Source organism: Malaclemys terrapin, chromosome 1 (assembly GCF_027887155.1).
Source record: "Malaclemys terrapin pileata isolate rMalTer1 chromosome 1, rMalTer1.hap1, whole genome shotgun sequence".
NCBI classification, from domain to species: Eukaryota; Metazoa; Chordata; order Testudines; family Emydidae; genus Malaclemys; species Malaclemys terrapin.
In genome coordinates this window covers 196117444-196135675 of record NC_071505.1, presented here as the reverse complement: position 1 = coordinate 196135675, position 18232 = coordinate 196117444, and the positions used below count along the sequence as shown (strand labels likewise).

The 18232-nt window shown below is 41.5% G+C and overlaps 1 protein-coding gene across 1 annotated transcript in view; it reads right to left on the bottom strand.

The window, feature by feature from the left end:
- ABCG1 (ATP binding cassette subfamily G member 1) overlaps nt 1–18232 on the bottom strand; it is an 81146-nt gene that overhangs the window by 16971 nt on the left and 45943 nt on the right. The window contains exons 3-6 of the mRNA XM_054004876.1: nt 10286–10403; nt 8589–8721; nt 6667–6717; nt 254–399 (exon numbers count right to left, since the gene is read on the bottom strand). Coding sequence (XP_053860851.1) covers nt 254–399; nt 6667–6717; nt 8589–8721; nt 10286–10403 — 448 coding nt within the window. The remainder of the gene's footprint in view (nt 1–253; nt 400–6666; nt 6718–8588; nt 8722–10285; nt 10404–18232) is intronic.

Below are 18232 nucleotides of genomic sequence, written 5' to 3'. Positions count from 1 at the left end.
ATAATCTAGTATCTGCGTTTCAAAGGAAAGTCTTAATTTTCTTCTGTTTCAGCTATTCTAAAATGCTAACAAGGCTAGTATGTTCTGTGATTGTTCTCTAGCACATGCAGGGGTGGGGGGGGGGCGCGGAATCACAAAAGTAGATAGGCATCTAAGTCCCATTTAAATCAATGGGAGTTAGGTGCCTAAATACCTCTATGAATCCCACCCACAGTAGCAGTAGTCTACTTTCTAACATTTGGCCTTGACTTACCTGGTAGGTTCATCAAAAAACATAACTGGCGGGTTGTTCACCAGCTCCAAAGCAATGGCAAGACGCTTCCTCTGGCCCCCAGAAAGACTTCCAGTTCTTGTATTGGCACATGTCAGCAAACCCAGAGCTGTCAAGATCTCCTTTACCTGGGGACAGGATCAAAGCAACAACATGGGTCATTTAGATTGTTACCACACAAAAAAACCCAGAACATCTCTTACCATTATCACAGGTTTTTCTATAAAGGATGAAAACAAACCAGTTGAACCTACGTTACCATTTATCTCGTCTCAGTATAATGTCAGAACAGTTGGATTTTCATGTCTACTAGATTAGTAGGTAGGGCTCCAGAAAACATCATTTCTCATTATGACCCAAAGTTTGGTCACCTTTCTCACATGACTAGTCCCATTAACTTCCGTGGGATTTCTTCCTCGTATAAAGTGAACAGGAATTGGTCCTCTAATGGCAATATTTTTTTTTATTTGCAATCAGGACTTGGGTTTGTCCTCAGAGCCAGATGTCATAAGAGCTTTATGATTTATGAACAGATAACATACAGCAAAGCAAACACCACTTTTTGTAGATTTTCTAGATTTCTATTTACAAGGGAATCGTAGAATTAAACAGTAGAACTCAGTAGTTTCTAGAGTATATTAACTTATTTTCATCTAATATCTCTGCTCCTCAAGGCCTACATTTTTAAAAGTGGCCACTGATTTTGGGTGCCTCCATTTTTCTTGGGGACCAGTTTGGAACACCTAAAGCTTGATTGTCACAGGCAGTATCTCATATGGGTCCTCAGGACTTGACACAGATCACGGACTGATGTAGGACAATGTGACCCAGTGTCTTGGGGGGCAAGAGAAGAAAAGTACTGGCTGCCATAATTTTTTTCTTTCAGCAACTGTGGGCCTGATCCTGTAGCCTTGACTCATGTGAGTATCTCATTGATTTCAATGGGACTACTACATAAACAAGGCCTATACTTCTCAAATTATAATTTATAGTCCCCAAAAGGAGGACACTTACTAGGCACTGACATTGACACCACACTGGAGTGTAGGAAGGGAATTTTGCTGCTTTGCTCATGCTAAAATTGGCTTGGCTGGAGATAATGTACTTTGCAGAAATCTAACATGGTGACAAGTACATAAGGGCCTGATTCTGAAAGGTGCTGAACCCCTGCAACTGCCACTGTGTTGATTCCCATTGCCTTCAGTGGGAGCTGCAGGTGCTCATCTTTCTGGATTAGATTCCATGAAAACAATGAAACACTTTAAAAAAATTAATACAAAATTTTATAGAAAAATAATATTGTTGAAGATAAACCCCTTAGATCATGGGTTCTCAACAAGTCAACAAAGGGGTGGGGCGGTCTCAACTTGATTCTGTTTTCACATAGTGTTACAGTATGGAAAAGGTTGAGAACCACTGTTCTAGATCCCAGAATCAAAGAGAGGGGATAGGAGGAAAGGTTACATCTATCATTTCCCATTCTCCCAGTCACTATTTTAAACAAGCAACAATATTCAGGCTAAATCAAATTCTTCAAAAAAATAAATAAATTGATGATAGAAGCTATTTATTATTATTAAATATTTACACAGCAGAATGGTTATTAATAATGTATTACTTATATTGCAATAGAGCCCGGGGGCCCCACTCATGATCTGACCCCCACCATGCTACATGTGGTACAAATATGCAAGTTCCAGTCCCTTCCTTGAGGAGTTTGCATGTAAATTACACTGGGAATCTGAACAAATGAATTGGCTTGTCTGGGCTGAATGTTTGCTATACATTTTTCATCTCACATTCCCTGAGGTGTGAGCAAGTTAACAAGTTTTTTGCACGAATACAAGAAACAGTTATCGCTGCTGAGACGTAGGTGTTTTTTAAACAAAACATTTTTCATTTGAAATCTGCGGAGCATCCTGTTTGGCTAATAAAGGAATCCTACTTGAGTGAATCAAAGCATCCAGCAAAAAAGTATTCCTATGGATTTCTCTCTCTGAAGAACCCCTCATGATTTATGCAGATTCTCTGGGATACTTAGAGGATGTACAGAACACTTCAGAAAGGAACATATACCAGTATCTGAGAGAGCCTCGTGCCCTATTATGTTTCTAAGAGTTTCACATAGCTTTTGTCATCCCTTTTGTGTGCACAATTAGGTCAGAAACAAAGGCAAAGGAAATGTATTACAATCTCTGAATGCTTCAGGAAGGGTGTGAAGTGACCACCACACAGGTCAGAAAGGGTTTTCCAGTCTCTCATCTATTAGCAGCACAGCCACAGCTAATGCTGCAGGAAGGGGCAGAGTGGGAGGAAACCTCTGAGATTCTCAAGCAGCGTTCCTCTTAAGTCATTGAGTCAATAGGCCACGGAGCATCCACAAACCCTGGCAGATACCCCCGGGATCTGTCTGAAATCTGGCGGGCCATCCCTGAGAGGCCCTGTGCACCTGACCTCACCCCATGAACCCAGGTAGTGTGGTTCAAAGCAATCTACCATGGACTCCTCGTGGTCACAGCTGCCCTGATACATCATAGAAAAAAGGAATATAGCTCCAGGCTGCACTCTCTCTCCAGCTATACAACCAGTCAATATGGGGCCATCCGCTTCCCATCCTCACTCACTTAGCCCTGACCCCCTTTCCCTGTATGGATTTCTGTACCAGAAAGCAACCTTAGTGGGCCCTGGTAAAGTAGATTGTGCCCCGCTGGTGGCTGATCCCCCACCTCCTTTGCCATTTCCATGCAGATGAGGTGAGATGTCTAAATGATGCCTGGATCTGGGGAGAACAAAATGGCCCCTCAGCATTTATACTAGGTTAACGGAAATTAAAATCTGGCACTTCTTCCAGTAAAGAAAAAGTGACAGTACCCACAAAAATCACAGACACCCCAAATCTTGAACCCCCACGGAAAGAAAATGCAGCAAAAATTTTGAGGAGTCCACACTACAAGTGGTGACATTTTCATTTAACCATCCTTCAAAGATGCAGATGCAGTGGACCACTAACTCATACCTTTTTATTAATTATTATTATTATTATTCTAAACGTGCATAGCCATTAAAACACAAGGGTCCTCCTTTTGAAGACTTTACTCAGCTTTTCTAAGTCCTAACTCAGACCAAGCCTCCATTGGCTATAATGAGAAAGGCCTTAGTAAAAAGTGAGTCAGGACCTCAGGATTGACCCCAGACTGTTTACATACACTAAAGCAACTTCACATAGCTCTAGCACAGCAAAGGGGCCGTAAAGTTTACACTCACTTTTAGACCTCTTTATGTTGCCAGAATGACATAAAACAGCCTCAGTGTCACTGAGAATCAAGACCTTTAGTTTTCTGATTCTATGAAGCAGCAGGTTGCTGGTGCCACTGGTATTTTCTCAAGGAATTTTATACAATATGCTAACTATATCCAGCTGTGTAAAACATGCCCCGCTCACCATACAAGAGCCAGACCATATTGGCTAAGGATGCCTGCAACCTGCCTTAGCAGCTATTCTTTACTGTAAAAGATAATGGGCCAGATCCTCAACTGGTGTAAAGTCAACATAACTCCATGAAAGTCAATGATTTTCACCACCTGTTTGTTCTAACTCATTTAACAAATTTAAGGCTTTAGTTATTTATGTTTACGTAGAGCAATCTGTTTGAGATAGAGTTGTGTTGTACAGATGCTCCCCGACTTATGCAAGCATTCCATTCTGGAATACCTTGCGTAAGTCGAATTTCGCATAAGTCGGGAATGTATACCCAACAATCGCGCAAAAAAAAAAAAAAAGCTTACGGAACTTATGGAACTTTTTCTGTAAGTCCGAATTTGCGTAAGTCAGGTGTGCATAACCCGGGAAGTGTCTGTATTTAAGCAGTACTAGTAGTAAGTTAGGATTGGGTCATGGGTGGCCTGTGGGCAAGGAATGAGCTGCTGGTATCAGGGCTGAAGGTCAGAGGTCAAGGGCAGGTCAAAACCGCAAAGTCAGAGTCCATTACCAACTTGGGAGTGTGAGGCGAGAATTGGGTCAGGCTGGGCCAGGGTCTTTCACAGAGTCTGCAATGGTCTTAAGCCAGAGACAATAAAACAAGGCTGGGCTCAGAAGCTGAGCCTAGGTCGAGAGCAGGGAATCAAGGCGAGTTGCAGCGAGGGGGATCGAAGGCAGAAGCACACCAGAGGTCTGTATTGCTCAGACGACTCCCAGAAATGGTTTCCTGGTTTATATGGGGAGTGCCAGCCAATCAAGGAAAGCTGTCACTCATGCCTTTTAGAATGGGATTTCCTGCAGTGCTTAGCCTCTCAGTTCCCCTTATCAGCAACCCTACGTGGGCCCCGGGTGCTGATGAGGAAGCAGCACCTGCTAGAGACCATAGTTCTAGGCCTATGGGTTCTTACAAGTAGCAATAAAAAAACAGGCCAGTTCCTGCAGTCTTTACTCAGAAACAATTCTCATCGACTTCAACAAGAGTTTTGCTTGAGTAAGTGTAACACCAACAGACCCCAGTCGTCGGCGGGTGGGATCGAACCTGGGTTCTCTGAAGCTTAGTGCATGAGCCTCTACTTCATGAGCTAAAAGCCACATGGCCCTTAGCTAAGGCTGTAGCAGACTCATTAATCTCTAAGTGGTCTCAGTGCCACTAGAGGGGACAAAGCACCACACCCAGGAGGTGTGTGGGTTACATACTTTACTTAGCTGAGGACGCACATTCTGAGCTTTAGAGACTTCCCAGCTGATATCCCGGACGAGCCCCCACGTATAACACCAACAGACCCTGGTCATTGGCAGACAGGATCGAACCTGGGACCTCTGGAGCTAAATGTATAAGCCTCTACTGCATGAGCTAAAAGCCACACAGCCTTAGTTAAGGGCTGTAGCAGACTCACTAATCTTTAAGTAGTCTGGGGACAGAGCACCACACCCAGGAGATGTGTGGGTTACACAAGCACTGCAGGATTCATCCCATAATGTCACTTATACAACACTGAATTATTAAAATAATAGTTTAGACTTCTATAGTTCCTCTTGAAAGAAGACCTCGGAGCCTTTTAAAAGGATGGGGAAGTATTACCATCCACATCTTAAAGCTGGGATAACTGAGTCACAGACTTGCTCAAAGTAATACAGCAAGTCAGTAACAGAGCCAGGAATAGAACCCAGTTCTCTTGACATGTAGTCACTGCTTTAACTACAGGAACACATTGTTATGCAAGACCCATTAGCCCCAGCATTGCCCACAATCACACTAAAGGCTTCCTATATTAAGACACATAGAGACGTGTCTTTTGCTTGTTAATGTCATTTTATGCTGGACAAAAACATAGCTTTAAGCATGCAAAAATAACCCCACCTAACAAAAGAATCTTATTTTAGCAAAAAAACCCTGACCTAATATTTTGCTTCTTGTGAATCTCTCAACAACCTGAACTGTTTCTGCTTTCACCAGGGCTGTGATTTCTTTATTTTTAGCTTCAGTTGTCATCCTCCCCTCCCCAATGACTTTCTGTTTTAAAACATCTACACACAATGAATAGGTCTTTTATCACATTCATGGGAATGCTCCTGTAACCCCACCCACACAGCGATGAGCACCTGAGCTGCAAGTCTGCCTAGGAACACTGGCACGCAGGTCCACATTTTCAAAGGCCCTGGCTTGCCAGACAAAAAGGCTGCATTTTCCAATTCTGTTACTTCAACTGAGTTAGCCTAACAAGAAGTCCCATTAAGATGCAGGCTAACATGTCGGAAGCCATATCGGCTGGCTGTATTTTAAGCTTAGTCTCCCCACTAGACCACGCAGCGGCAAGCTAACACAGTTTGAGATGTGTTAGCCTGCACCTTCATGGAGCTTTTTAATTGTATTAACTCAACTGAACTAACATGATTGAAAAACACACCCTTTCTGCCTGGCAAGATGTACCCAAAGACTCTGCCCTTATGTGTCCAGTACCTGACTTATGCTTGCAAATTTCTGCAGCAGTTGTAAGAGCTATTGATTATGTTTGTCCATTCCTAGGTGCACGCACACAGCAACGGAATTGTACTCGTAGCCAGGCACTGGGGATTAGTATGGGCATGTGCAAGGGTGTGTGTGCCCTGAGGCATGCAGGTCCAAACATTTGAGTCACAAAGTGCAACTAAAAAGGTCCCACAAAAACTGCAATATATTTGAATAAATCTTTCATGTTTACCTAATCAAACTTACTGTCATTTGTAGGGTTTTACTATCCCTCCCACATAATAACAGCTGTCAACTTTGTTATGTTATAATTTACCCCATTCTTGCACATGAATTGCAATTCAATTTTAGATACAAACTCAAGCTATATAAATTTCACTCTGACATCTTCACTATGCAGCATTTATACCCAAAGGAATACCTCAGTTTGAAGAGCAAAATACATACCATCTCCTTTCTGCCTTCATCCTTCTCTTGAAGTTTCAGATGAGCAGACACCTATTATATAAGCACACAATATATTGCAAGTTAAATTGGAATTGGTCAACAACATGACATCTTTGGAATATCCACTGTAAGTCTAAGGGCAGGTCTGCACTTAAAATGCTGCATCGCACAAATACACCATTGCAGCTGTGCTGCTGAAGCACTGACAGAAGAGCTACTCCTATTAGTATAGTTAACCCACCTCCGTGAGAGGCAGCAGCTATGTCAACAGGAGAAGCTCTCCCGCTGACATAGCGCTGTCTGCACCACGGGTTAGGTTTTGGGCAATTTGTTCTAAAATGAGGCAGAAATTAGAAAACAGAAGCTTAAGAAGAGCAGTATTAGCTATGAAGTTCTAATCATGAGTATAGTGTAGGCATATGCATGCTTTCTTAAGGGACCACTCAAGGCACCAACAAAAATAAGTGCTTAATAGAGATGCTTTATCATATCAGAAAGGATAGTCCAGTGGACAAGGAAGCGGAGTGGGATGCAGGAAGTTCAATTCCTAGCTCTGCCACACCCTTTCTGTGTGATGCTGGATGAGTCACAGTCTCTCTGCTTTAGCTCCCCATCTGTAAAGTGATGATAGCAATACTTCCCTACCTCACAGAAGTGTTATAAAGATAAATTTATTAGTGTTTGGTAAGTGCTCAGATACTACAGTGATGTAGAAAATAAGTAGAGAGATAAATAATCCTGTATAAGAAGCCATCTGCTGTCCTAAGAGGTAACTAAAAAATTCTGCTCTACCTTTATAAGAAGCAATTAAATGTTAAGTAATTAATTTTTTGTCAGCACTTTGAGTGGTTAATTTAGACAAAGTATATCATCTGGGCCCAATTTACCAAAAGAGGCTCTCTTTTTTCAGCTGTAATTTAGTCAGCCACTTTGAAAAACATTACCCTATTGGTCTTTGACTTTGACTTCAACTAAATGAACCAGGAAAGTTTTCTGACAGAGACGATCCCTTCCAGAAATCAGTATTAGAAAAATTACAACTCTGGAAAGTTAATAGATAAGGCATAGGCCAGACTAGGTGATCATAACGGTCCCTTGTGGCCACAGAGAATTGATGAAAGCCCCTTTCCCCTTACCAAATGATAATAGCCATGAACTACTGACTTTATATATTGAAGGTTCGGCTGGTACAAAAAACTATTGGGCTGATTTTCTCATCAAACTAAACAGCAGAAGGTTCCAGACTGAACACTCAAGCTGGCTCTCAGCACTATGGGCACTATGTCAAGAGTGAAGAGGAAGAGTTTTATATCTACTTTAAGGCCTGGGCTTCTTCACAGGGAGTCCAGGAAATGACAGAAGGAAAGAGGCTGTATCTGAGGGCTCCTGGACCCAAGACAGGCACAAAAGACTAGTGACAGCCTGGAGTCCTGGCATACAGCAGCATCGTGCCAGCATGGAATCACCTGGTTAGGATGTGGAAAGCTGACAGGGAGATTTAACAGGTCACCTGCCAGTGTTCCCAGGAAAGAGATTCACACAGGGCTCTCACAGACGCACTCAGTCTGGCAACGCTGGCCATGACCAGCATTTCAGACTCCAGTAGTTGGCAGCTACTGGAATATGGAACAAGTGACAGGATACTGGTAGTTGCCCTTCTCTGGTACCAGCCTATTGTTGCCATTATTATCCAGACACTAGCCTTTCATGGTATTTTATTTCCCTGAGGGGGAAATGAATCTCAAATTTTCTTCTGAACCCTAACTGTGATCTTAAAACAGCAGCAAAACCAGGAAGACTCAAGTGAAGTCCAGTCTAACACCTAGAACCACAGCAAGGAATAAAAATGTGTTCTCATGCATGGAGGGTGCCTCTCTCTAGTCCCACACCCCAAACCAATCAGAACCAGAAAGAAAGTTCACCATCATAGCTTCTTGGACAGAAAGATGAGGGAGCAGCATGTCATCTTGCATGATGTAACAGGACACTTTGCGAAAAGAACGCAGGTCACGAGGCTGCCCGTTAATGAAGATCGCTCCTTTCATCCCTGTCTCTCTGAAATGAAACAAACACGTGAGTTAGCGTGAGAGCTACCTTTATAATCTTTACTACACATCTCAGAGAGTGGGCCCATTGGGCAATTTTAGCCACTTTTTAGGTGATTTCTTAGGACCAAAACAGAAAGTAGAGCGAGTGCACATGTCAAGTGTGTGTGTTTATTGTTTCAGAAGAAATGTCACATCTTGGCAAAAAAATTAATTCAAGCTTGTGCAAAAAGTGTGCTGCCCACCTGGATGCTTGCAGAAATGTGGAGTCATTTCTGAAAAGGCTGTTTGTGAGGTGTCTCTGCCCCTCCTTTTTGTGATCTGGTGGCAGCAGCTGCAGAAAGCAACAGCTTATGGGGGGAGGGGAGGGAAAACCACCCAGTTGTTTCACATATTGCAGTTTAATCAAGAATTATTCTTACATCCTGAAAATTTCGATGGAAACATATTCTTAAGTGTCGATAAAACCTAATTTAAAATACTCCACGGATAAAATCTTGGGCCAAATTCATCAGATGGATGGTGAGCAGACATTTTTTATTTTGGGAATTTTAATAAATATATATTAGTCTTGCATTTTTGCATTTAAAAAAGTAACTCATAAATGTCTGCTGCATGGAACATAGGAACATGGCAATGGGGATAGTATAATTCAATATTTGTGAAGCACTTATTTTCTACAAATATTGGGTGAGAGTCTGTAGAGAGGCGGAGTGGCCTCCATCCAAACTAGAGAGCAAAGGACCACTACACTCCCCCAAGTGGGTGGAGCTGAATCCACCCTGCCCTCAGAAGTCCAGAGGTGGGACAGGAAGTATAAAAGGAGAGCCCTGGAGCTCAGTTGTGGCTGGACCACCGGAGGAAGCAGACATCTTTTTTAGGGAGCTGAGAGTTCTACAGGACTCCAGATTTGCCCCCAAGCAGAGCTGCCCCCTGTGGTCAGAGGAGACAGATGAGTAACTCAAGTAGCTGCCAGGACTGCCACCAGACAAATGCGCTGAGAAGCTGTGGGGACAGCTGGCTGCCAAGTACCCCGAGGAAACAGAGGACCTTTGGACTACGGAGCTCTACACCCAGACTGTGGTAGGAAGTAGTCCCGGGAAAACAGACTTTAGTCCGGTTACACTGCTGGAGAATGAGTCACCATGTTTCGGTGGGATCCCCGCTGACCCAGTGGCAGAAGCGGGGCCCTGTGAGGGGGCCCTGGGCTGGGATCCAGTGGAGTAAGATGGGCCCAGGTCCTCCTACCCCCTGCTGCCAACCCCACCCCTGGGGTGGCAGCCTACTTCCCCTTGGCTGGAAGGCCCTATGCCAGGCTTTGACTAGCCCCAGCCAGTGTTTGGCCCCAGACTGTGTTTGCGGTCTGCTCCAGCCTGCAGGCTGTAGCTAAAGATGGCTTGTGCTCTTGCCCCGCCCAGACGGTCAGAATGTCCCCCCAGACTATTGATTACTGTGTGCCTGGAGTGAGGCAGAGTGGCCTCCCTCCCCACTCGAGAGCGAGGGACCACTACAGAGTCCTTTTGCTTTTTCAATGGAGGTCAGACTAAATTATCAGCGTGGTCATTTATACTGACCTGTACCCTGCCAGGATATTCATGAGTGTTGATTTCCCAGCCCCAGAAGGACCCATAATTGCAACAAGTTCTCCACTGCTGAACTTCCCTGAAATTCCTTTCAAAAGGGTCTTGTAACCTGAAGGAAGAAAGAAAATATTACTAAATGGTGACATTTCACAGTTATTTACTGTACGTAAAATATACTTCACCTATGCAGAGGTGACAAGGATGGCTGTTAGTGAATGAAATGCAGGAGGTTGGCAGTTATATCAGCACACCACAGTTACTACCACAACTTACAGACTGCACTGGAGGTTGCTGCCTTTTTCTACTACGTGAGTAGTGGTGATGAGGCTACACTGATCCATTTAAAAATGGCTCTATTCTTGATTCACTCCAAGAACATAAGAACGGTCCTACTGGATCAGATCAAAGGTCCATCTAGCCCAGCATCCTGTCTTCCGACAGTGGCCAATGCCGGGTGCCCCAGAGGGAATGAACAGAACAGGTAATCATCAAGTGATCCATCCCGTGTCGCCCATTCCCAGCTTCTGGCAAACAGAGGCTAGGGACACCATCCCTGCCCATCCTGGCTAATAGCCATTAATGGACCTATCCTCTGTGAATTTATCTAGTTCTTTTTTGAACCCTGTTATACTCTTGGCCTTCACAACAGCCTCTGGCAAAGAGTTCCACAGACTGACTGTGCGAAAAAATACTTCCTTTTGTTTGTTTTAAACCTGCTGCCTATTAATTTCATTTGGTGACCCCTTGTTCTTGGGTTATGAGAAGAACTAAATAACACTTCCTTCTTTACTTTCTCCTCACCAAGCATGATTTTACAGACCTCTATCTTACCCCACCTTAGTCATCTCTTTTCCATGCTGAAAAGTCCCAGTCTTATTAATCTCTCCTCATATGGCAGCCGTTCCATACCCCTAATAATTTTTGTTGCCTTTTCTGACCCTTTTCCAATTCTGATACAACTTTTTTGAGATGGGGCGACCACATCTGCATTCAGGATTCAAGATGTGGGCATACCATGGATTTATATAGAGGCAATATGATATTTTCTGTCTTATTATCTATCCCTTTCTTAATGATTCCCACATGTTAGCTTTTTTGATTGCCGCTGCACATTGAGTGGATGTTTTCAGAGAACTATCCACAATGACTCCAAGATCTCTTTCTTGAGTGGTAACAGCTAATTTAGACCCCATCATTTTATATGTATAGGTTGGATTATGTTTTCTAATGTGCATTACTTCGCACTTATCAACATGGAATTTCATCTGCCATTTTGTTGCCCAGTCACCCAGTTTTGAGAGATCCTTTTGTAGCTCTTCGCAGTCTGCCTGAGTCTTAACTATCTTGAGTAGTTTTGTATCATCTGCAAATGTTGCCACCTCACTGTTTACCCCTTTGTCCAGATCATTTATGAATATGTTGAATAGGAATGAGCCCAGTACAGACCCCTGGGGGACACCACTATTTACCACTCCCTGTTCTGAAAACTGATCATATATTCCTACCCTTTGTTTCCTATCTTTTAATCAGTTACCGATCCATGAGAGGACCTTCCCTCTTATCCCATGACAGCTTACTTTGCTTAAGAGCCTTTGGTGAGGGACCTTATCAAAGGCTTTCTGAAAATCTAAGTACAGTATATCCACTGGATCCTCCTTGTCCACAATTTTTTTCTAAAGTGACTTAGAAATCCAACTGCCATTTTCCAAAGGCTTTGTCCCTGTATATTAGTCAGGTGCTAGCCTCTCCATTACAATCCCTACTACTCAGGAGTTAATACCTCAGCTTTGAAGCAAAAGTCCAGGCAGTTGCTTCAAGTATTATTCAAAGTCTCTGCCCAACAAAAAAATAAAAAGTAATATTCTTCATATTTGGATATCTTAAAAGCAAAACATATAAACATTTGTCTTTTCCCCTCAAAGACGACAACAAAAGTAACATGGCAAAAGGAGACATACTGCGCAGAAGATCCTACTTGATTATTTCCTCCTAAAGATAGGCCTGAACCAAAACTTTAAGGGCTTGTCTGTACAGGGAAATTGACCAGAACAGCTATTGCAGAATGTGCCCACACGGGGATCTATTTTGAAATAGCTATAGCACATTAAATTCACATTCTACCTATCCAGCATAAACTTCCTCATGTAGATATGCCCTAAATTAGAACAGCCCCAAAATTTGGATCTGCAGATTAAACTCATAGCCGCACCTACATTTGATCGGATGAATGAAGACCTTAGATTCAAACATTATGATCTGGGTCCATTTCTAGCTGCTTAATGACAACCTTTGAAAGTATACCCAACCTAACAATTTGGCAGTTGTGCACTGAAATTCAGGGCCTACCTTTACTTGCTCACACCTGAATTCACTGTTCTGTATGCATAAAACTGCCTAGATTAGCACTCAAACAGATGACCTCTAGTTAACTATCATTTATAAAGCTGAAGCCACATTAACACAGAGACTGTTGACTGCAGAACATCACTGACTAATTGGATTTTCATTCTAACCTGTATCTGTGATCCACTAATCTGATTACTTGGATTTAGAGGTCTTTTTCCTTCAACTGCACCTGGGAGATACACTAGTGAGTGTGACGTGTATTTATACTTCTCAGGAATGCCTCTCCTTTTACACGTTTAGATGTTTCTAAAGAGTTAAAAAACGACCCTTTGCTTGGGTTAAACTTTGTAACCTGAAAATATTGGCCAGGTGGCAGGAAACAGCCATGCTTTCTATAATGAAATGAAAACAAAAATGGAGGAAGAAAGAAAAGAACCAAGCATATGACATGTTGGGATTTGGCAATCCACTGAACCTAGGTTAGTTAATATGCAGAAAGAATTTACACGCAATGTGTTACATATTCCCACTGCTGGAATTATTAGCATAGATTCTAACTGGGACACTGAAATGCCAGAAAATGAACTTTCACAAGCACCAAGAAAATAGGCGGTAGATTCTCTTCACATTATTTCTGTCTCCTCGTTACCACTTCATGGCCCATCCTTCCTTATCTGGTTTTCCTTTCATCTCCAGATTCCCTCTTCCCTTTCTCGGTCTCCCCTTCTCCTTTATATCTTCTCCTCCTCCTCGGTGTTCTCTGTTCATCCTGCTCCAGTAACACTCAGGGCACCCTTGCCATTGAGGGAACTTTCTGAGCCACACTCTAGTTTCTGCTCCGAGTGTTCCACAGGCAAGGAACACAACCATGGCCAGAATAAGCTCAAATACTTCTGGAGGGAGCAACATGCCTGCTCCCAATACCACAGGCCATTGTCTAAAAGTAATTAACAAAATATACCCATATACTGGCTCTGAAACCATCCCTCCATTTTTTTTCACAAGCCAGAGGATATTTGTTTTGAAATGCTGGCCTGATCTGACTAATGCAGGTCATCTGGGAGCTGGCAATATGCTATGTGCTTAAGCATGACCCTAAAGATGCAATATTACAATCTCCATATGGAGCAAACCTCAAGAACAGTAATAACATTAGTTTAAAGAGCCTGCTGTGCGAGGGTTAGGAGAGGGGAATCCAGAAAGGCAAGGCTGAGATACCAGTGGCTGGCTGTCTTGCCCTTGATGTCAGTATCACCACAGATTGTATCCCAGAATTCAAGGGAAAGAAAAATCATACCTTTTTGAAGGGTATGTTTTTAAAATATGTTAAGATTTATTTATTTAATAATTGTAATAGGAATATGGCCCTCTACACTGGTCCTTTATGTCCAATAAGGATGAGTTTTAAGTACTCTTGGCTTTACCTCAGGTCTTTAGTAGACTGATGAAGGACCAGTATGTCAGACCTTATCAGTCCATTAAAATTACTACACATTACATGTAAATGTGATACCCTTACGCTGGATGAAAGCCTGGCCCCACTGAAGTCAATAAAGAGAATTTTATCATTAACTTCAATGAATCCAGTATTTCACTCATTATGTAGCACTTTACTCCCACAACTAGCCCAAGTACTAGCTTAGTTTAGAATACTGTTGACTGAAAGAAAGGCCAATAATGAAGCTCATTTGATAACACAGAAAATACCATTGTAACTTTTTGGTACACCACTTTCTACTGTTTGAGATTGTTCTGATATAGATTTTTACTCTATAGGATAGTTTATTCTCACTGTACGGATTTCATAATATGCAACACATCATAAGCACCAAGAATAGTGCAGTAAGTACATACTTCATAATTCTTTTATATTATAGCATAAAGAACTGGGCCAGTTATAAACACTTACGGAGATATAATCCAAAAGATACTTTTGGAGCCTAAAAAATTTTCATAGCCTCAAGATATTCATCTAAAATATACATTTATTGACTAAAAATCAAGGCTTTCTTTACTACTAGCTACACTAGTTTTACTAAAACAGGTTAAAATATATTTCCACTACTAGTCCACCTAATGACTGAAAAATAAACTAGGCTTGTTTTAATTGCATTTTCCTTTTAAAATTTTATTTGTAAATCTGTAAGTCAAGTTTCAGTGTATTTTGTAACGTACGTTTTTTCACTATAAGAACTCTTCTAAATGGAAATGAGAGATCTCCTGCCAAAAGGAGATGTAATGTGCAACAAGTCGTTGCTCGGGGCCTGTCCATTAAATTGAAGAAAATAGCTAAAACTGCAGAAAAATAAGGAATATCCTGATCTTCAATTAGACAGATTTAGACATTTGGATCCAGCACTACTGTCTTTGGCAGGATACATTTTAAGCATCTTACATACTGTACTTTGACTGGAGTGGACTAAACTTCCCAAAATCATCTTCATGACACACACAGTGCAAGTGTAAGAGAATGATTTAAAAAGGAGAAGGAAAAAGAAACTCATAATGAATTTTAGATCAGGATGTCATTAATTGGCATTTCAGACCACTAAGTCCCAACATATACAACTCCATACCTTATTCTTAGCAGGAGTGGGTGAGAGGTCTTTCTACTTACAAAGGTTAATTCTGCCAAATCAAAGAGAGGATATTTTACTATGTAGTGGTAGCATTGTGCTTCGCGTAATCCCTTATCAGGAATTAAAAACATTCTGAGCCGTAAGTAACTAGAGACTTCTGTTACAGAATATTGAGGCTAATCTTCCACAGAATCAGTTGACCTATAAATTCTATACTGGAGTCACATGTCTTTCATGAGGAATGGATTATGTGTTTGGAAACATTTGCGTTTCTTAAATACAGGGACTGCTTTCCAGTGATATATCTACCACGTATAGCAAAATTTCCCTTATTTCCCAATTCACTTTGGCCAAATTGTTCCATTTGCACACTGATTCATGTTGGGGGAGCAAGGAGTTGCACTGCTTTAGAGGAAGTTCAGGGCGGCATTGTACCTCAGAGAGGCATAATCCATTCTTAGAGTTGCCAGTGTGCGTTAAGGACTATGGTCAGTCCTGATCTAAATAGGTAAATCTCTGCTGAATTCAGTAGAGTTACACCAAGGTTGAATTTAGCCCTAGACTGTAAGATACTTTCACCAAAATTATTTCATTTTTCTTAACAGAAAAATGGCCTGGATTCTTAAAGGCACTGAACTCCTCTGATGTTTTCCAGGAGGCTCTGAGTGCTTTAAAGAATCAGGCCTGTATTTGGAATCTATCTGAAATAGCCTTTTTTTTTTTTTTTTTTGCTGCAAGTTGTATCTTAAGCTGGCTAATCAGTTCATACTATTGTCAACAGGTGAACTAGTCAATTTCCTATCAAACATTCTTCCACCAGAAAATGTGGACTCATCAACATCAAAATGTGTTTCAATAAGGTTGTTTCAAAATGACTTATTTTTTTATATATATATCCTAATTTTGAATTTTATTTGTATCTTATCTTGATACTTTTATTTTTATATTATACCAGTTACTAAACAGATTACAGATTACCAAACCAATTAGAATATCAATTACCAATTTCAATAGTTATTACCAATGACCTGTCAGAATATCAGTAACTAACTTCCAACTAACTAAATGCCATTTAGACTACCAACTACAATACCAATAATTAAGGCTACGATTTTGTCATGAATATTTTTAGTAAAAGTCACGGACAGGTCACGGGCAATAAAGAAAAATTCATGGAAGCCCGTGACCTGGCCCTGATTTTAGTAAAAATAACCATGATAAAATGGGAAGGGACTGGGCAGCTGCTAGGTGGGTGGTAGCTCTGGCACCCCCACCACCCATGGGGGCTCAGAGCTCCAGGGTCCCCCTGCCCCCTCCCCAGCAGAGGGGAGCTCTGGGGGTCCCCCTGTCCTCCCGTGGTGGCCGGGGAGCTGCGGGGATCCCCCTGTCCCCTGCAGAGGCTGGGAGCTGCAGTGTACCCCGCCTGCCTCAGGTGGCAGGGGGACCTCACAGCTCCCTGGTGCTGTGAGAGGCAGCAGGACCCTGCAGCTCCCAGTCGCAGGGGCTGATATCACAGAGGTCTTTGGAAGTCACAGATTCTGTGACTTCCATGACCTCTGTGACAAAATCGTAGCCTTCCCAATTTCCAATTACCAAAGTAATTGTCAATTACAATAACACTTAGGAATGACCACTTATAAAATAATTGGTTGTTATTCTATTATATTCTATTTTTAAAATAACTGAAATCTATTCTTAAATATAAAATAAAAATATTATAAAATTAAATAAAATAAGTACAAAAATATAACAAATCATACAAAAATAAAATATCAAATGTCAAAATTGAAATGAAATATTTTGATTTTATCTAAATGAAAAGTTTTAATTCACATGAAACAAAATATTTCAGAAATTTTATTTCATGGGAAATTTTGACTTTTCAATCTAATTCAGATCAGTTGTTTCCCAAAAATGTCAGCATTTCCCACAGAAGGGAGATTCCATGTTTTGACCAGCTCTAGTCAAAGAGGATGGAGGCACAGAATAGGTCCACAGTTAGGGATGCAAGATTGCCCAGCAGCGGAGTGCAATAAGCAAGTAGATTTCTCTAGCCCTCTGATCCTAGGTCAAGAACTAAGCAACCTTGTATTTCATGTATAAACAATTAACTTTCATCAACCAAATTAGGGAGATTTCCTTACATAATATAGAAGATAAGAGGGGTCTAACAGAAAAGAATTCTCTCTTTGCTGGAGTGAAAGGCTTTGTTGCAGGACTCAGCAATGAAGAAGCTTGCAGGAGATTATATCTGCTTTCTCTGGTGAGGAATACGAGGGTTTCTGGGGCAACTGAGATTTTTCATTTTTTCCAAAATTAGAATAGTCCCAAGGCAGCACATGCTTCACTTTAAAGTGAACAGGACTACTCCTGTGCTTAAAGTTACGCACATGGTTATGAAGTAGGCTGCGGAACTGGGGTCAAAATCATCATTAGAACTACTGCTTCTCCAATGAATTTACTGAAGTAAATAACATCTTTAAGATGACAGATGCATTTGCATTTCATTGATGTAATGCATTCATTTGGTATTCAGAGAGATGTCACACAGATTTTCTAAAATTTCCACGAGTTCTAGCATAATTCTGCATTCATTAATAGACATGCAGAGCCTGGCTGTGCTCCCATTTAAATCTATGGAAGTTTCACACTGTCTTAAATGGCAGCAGGACTGGGCCTTGAAAGTGAATCTAAGCTGTTTCCATTGCATCACCAATTCTTTTGAAGGTTCTGGATAGCTGCTGATGCTGTTTATACCTCTACTGTACACATGTCATTGACACCTTTTTGCTTCTCCGTGGATTCTCATTGCATACAATGACTAGAACTGTTACCATCTGACCTTGAGGATGTTATAAATGTAGACAATTAGCACTCTCAGCTCCTATAAGCAACTGTCGGAAGACAGGATACTGGACTAAATGGACCTTTGGTCTGACCCAGTATGGCCGTTCTTATGTTCTTAACTGTTTTTATTTATATAAATATACAACCTCTCTCATCCTTTTATTAA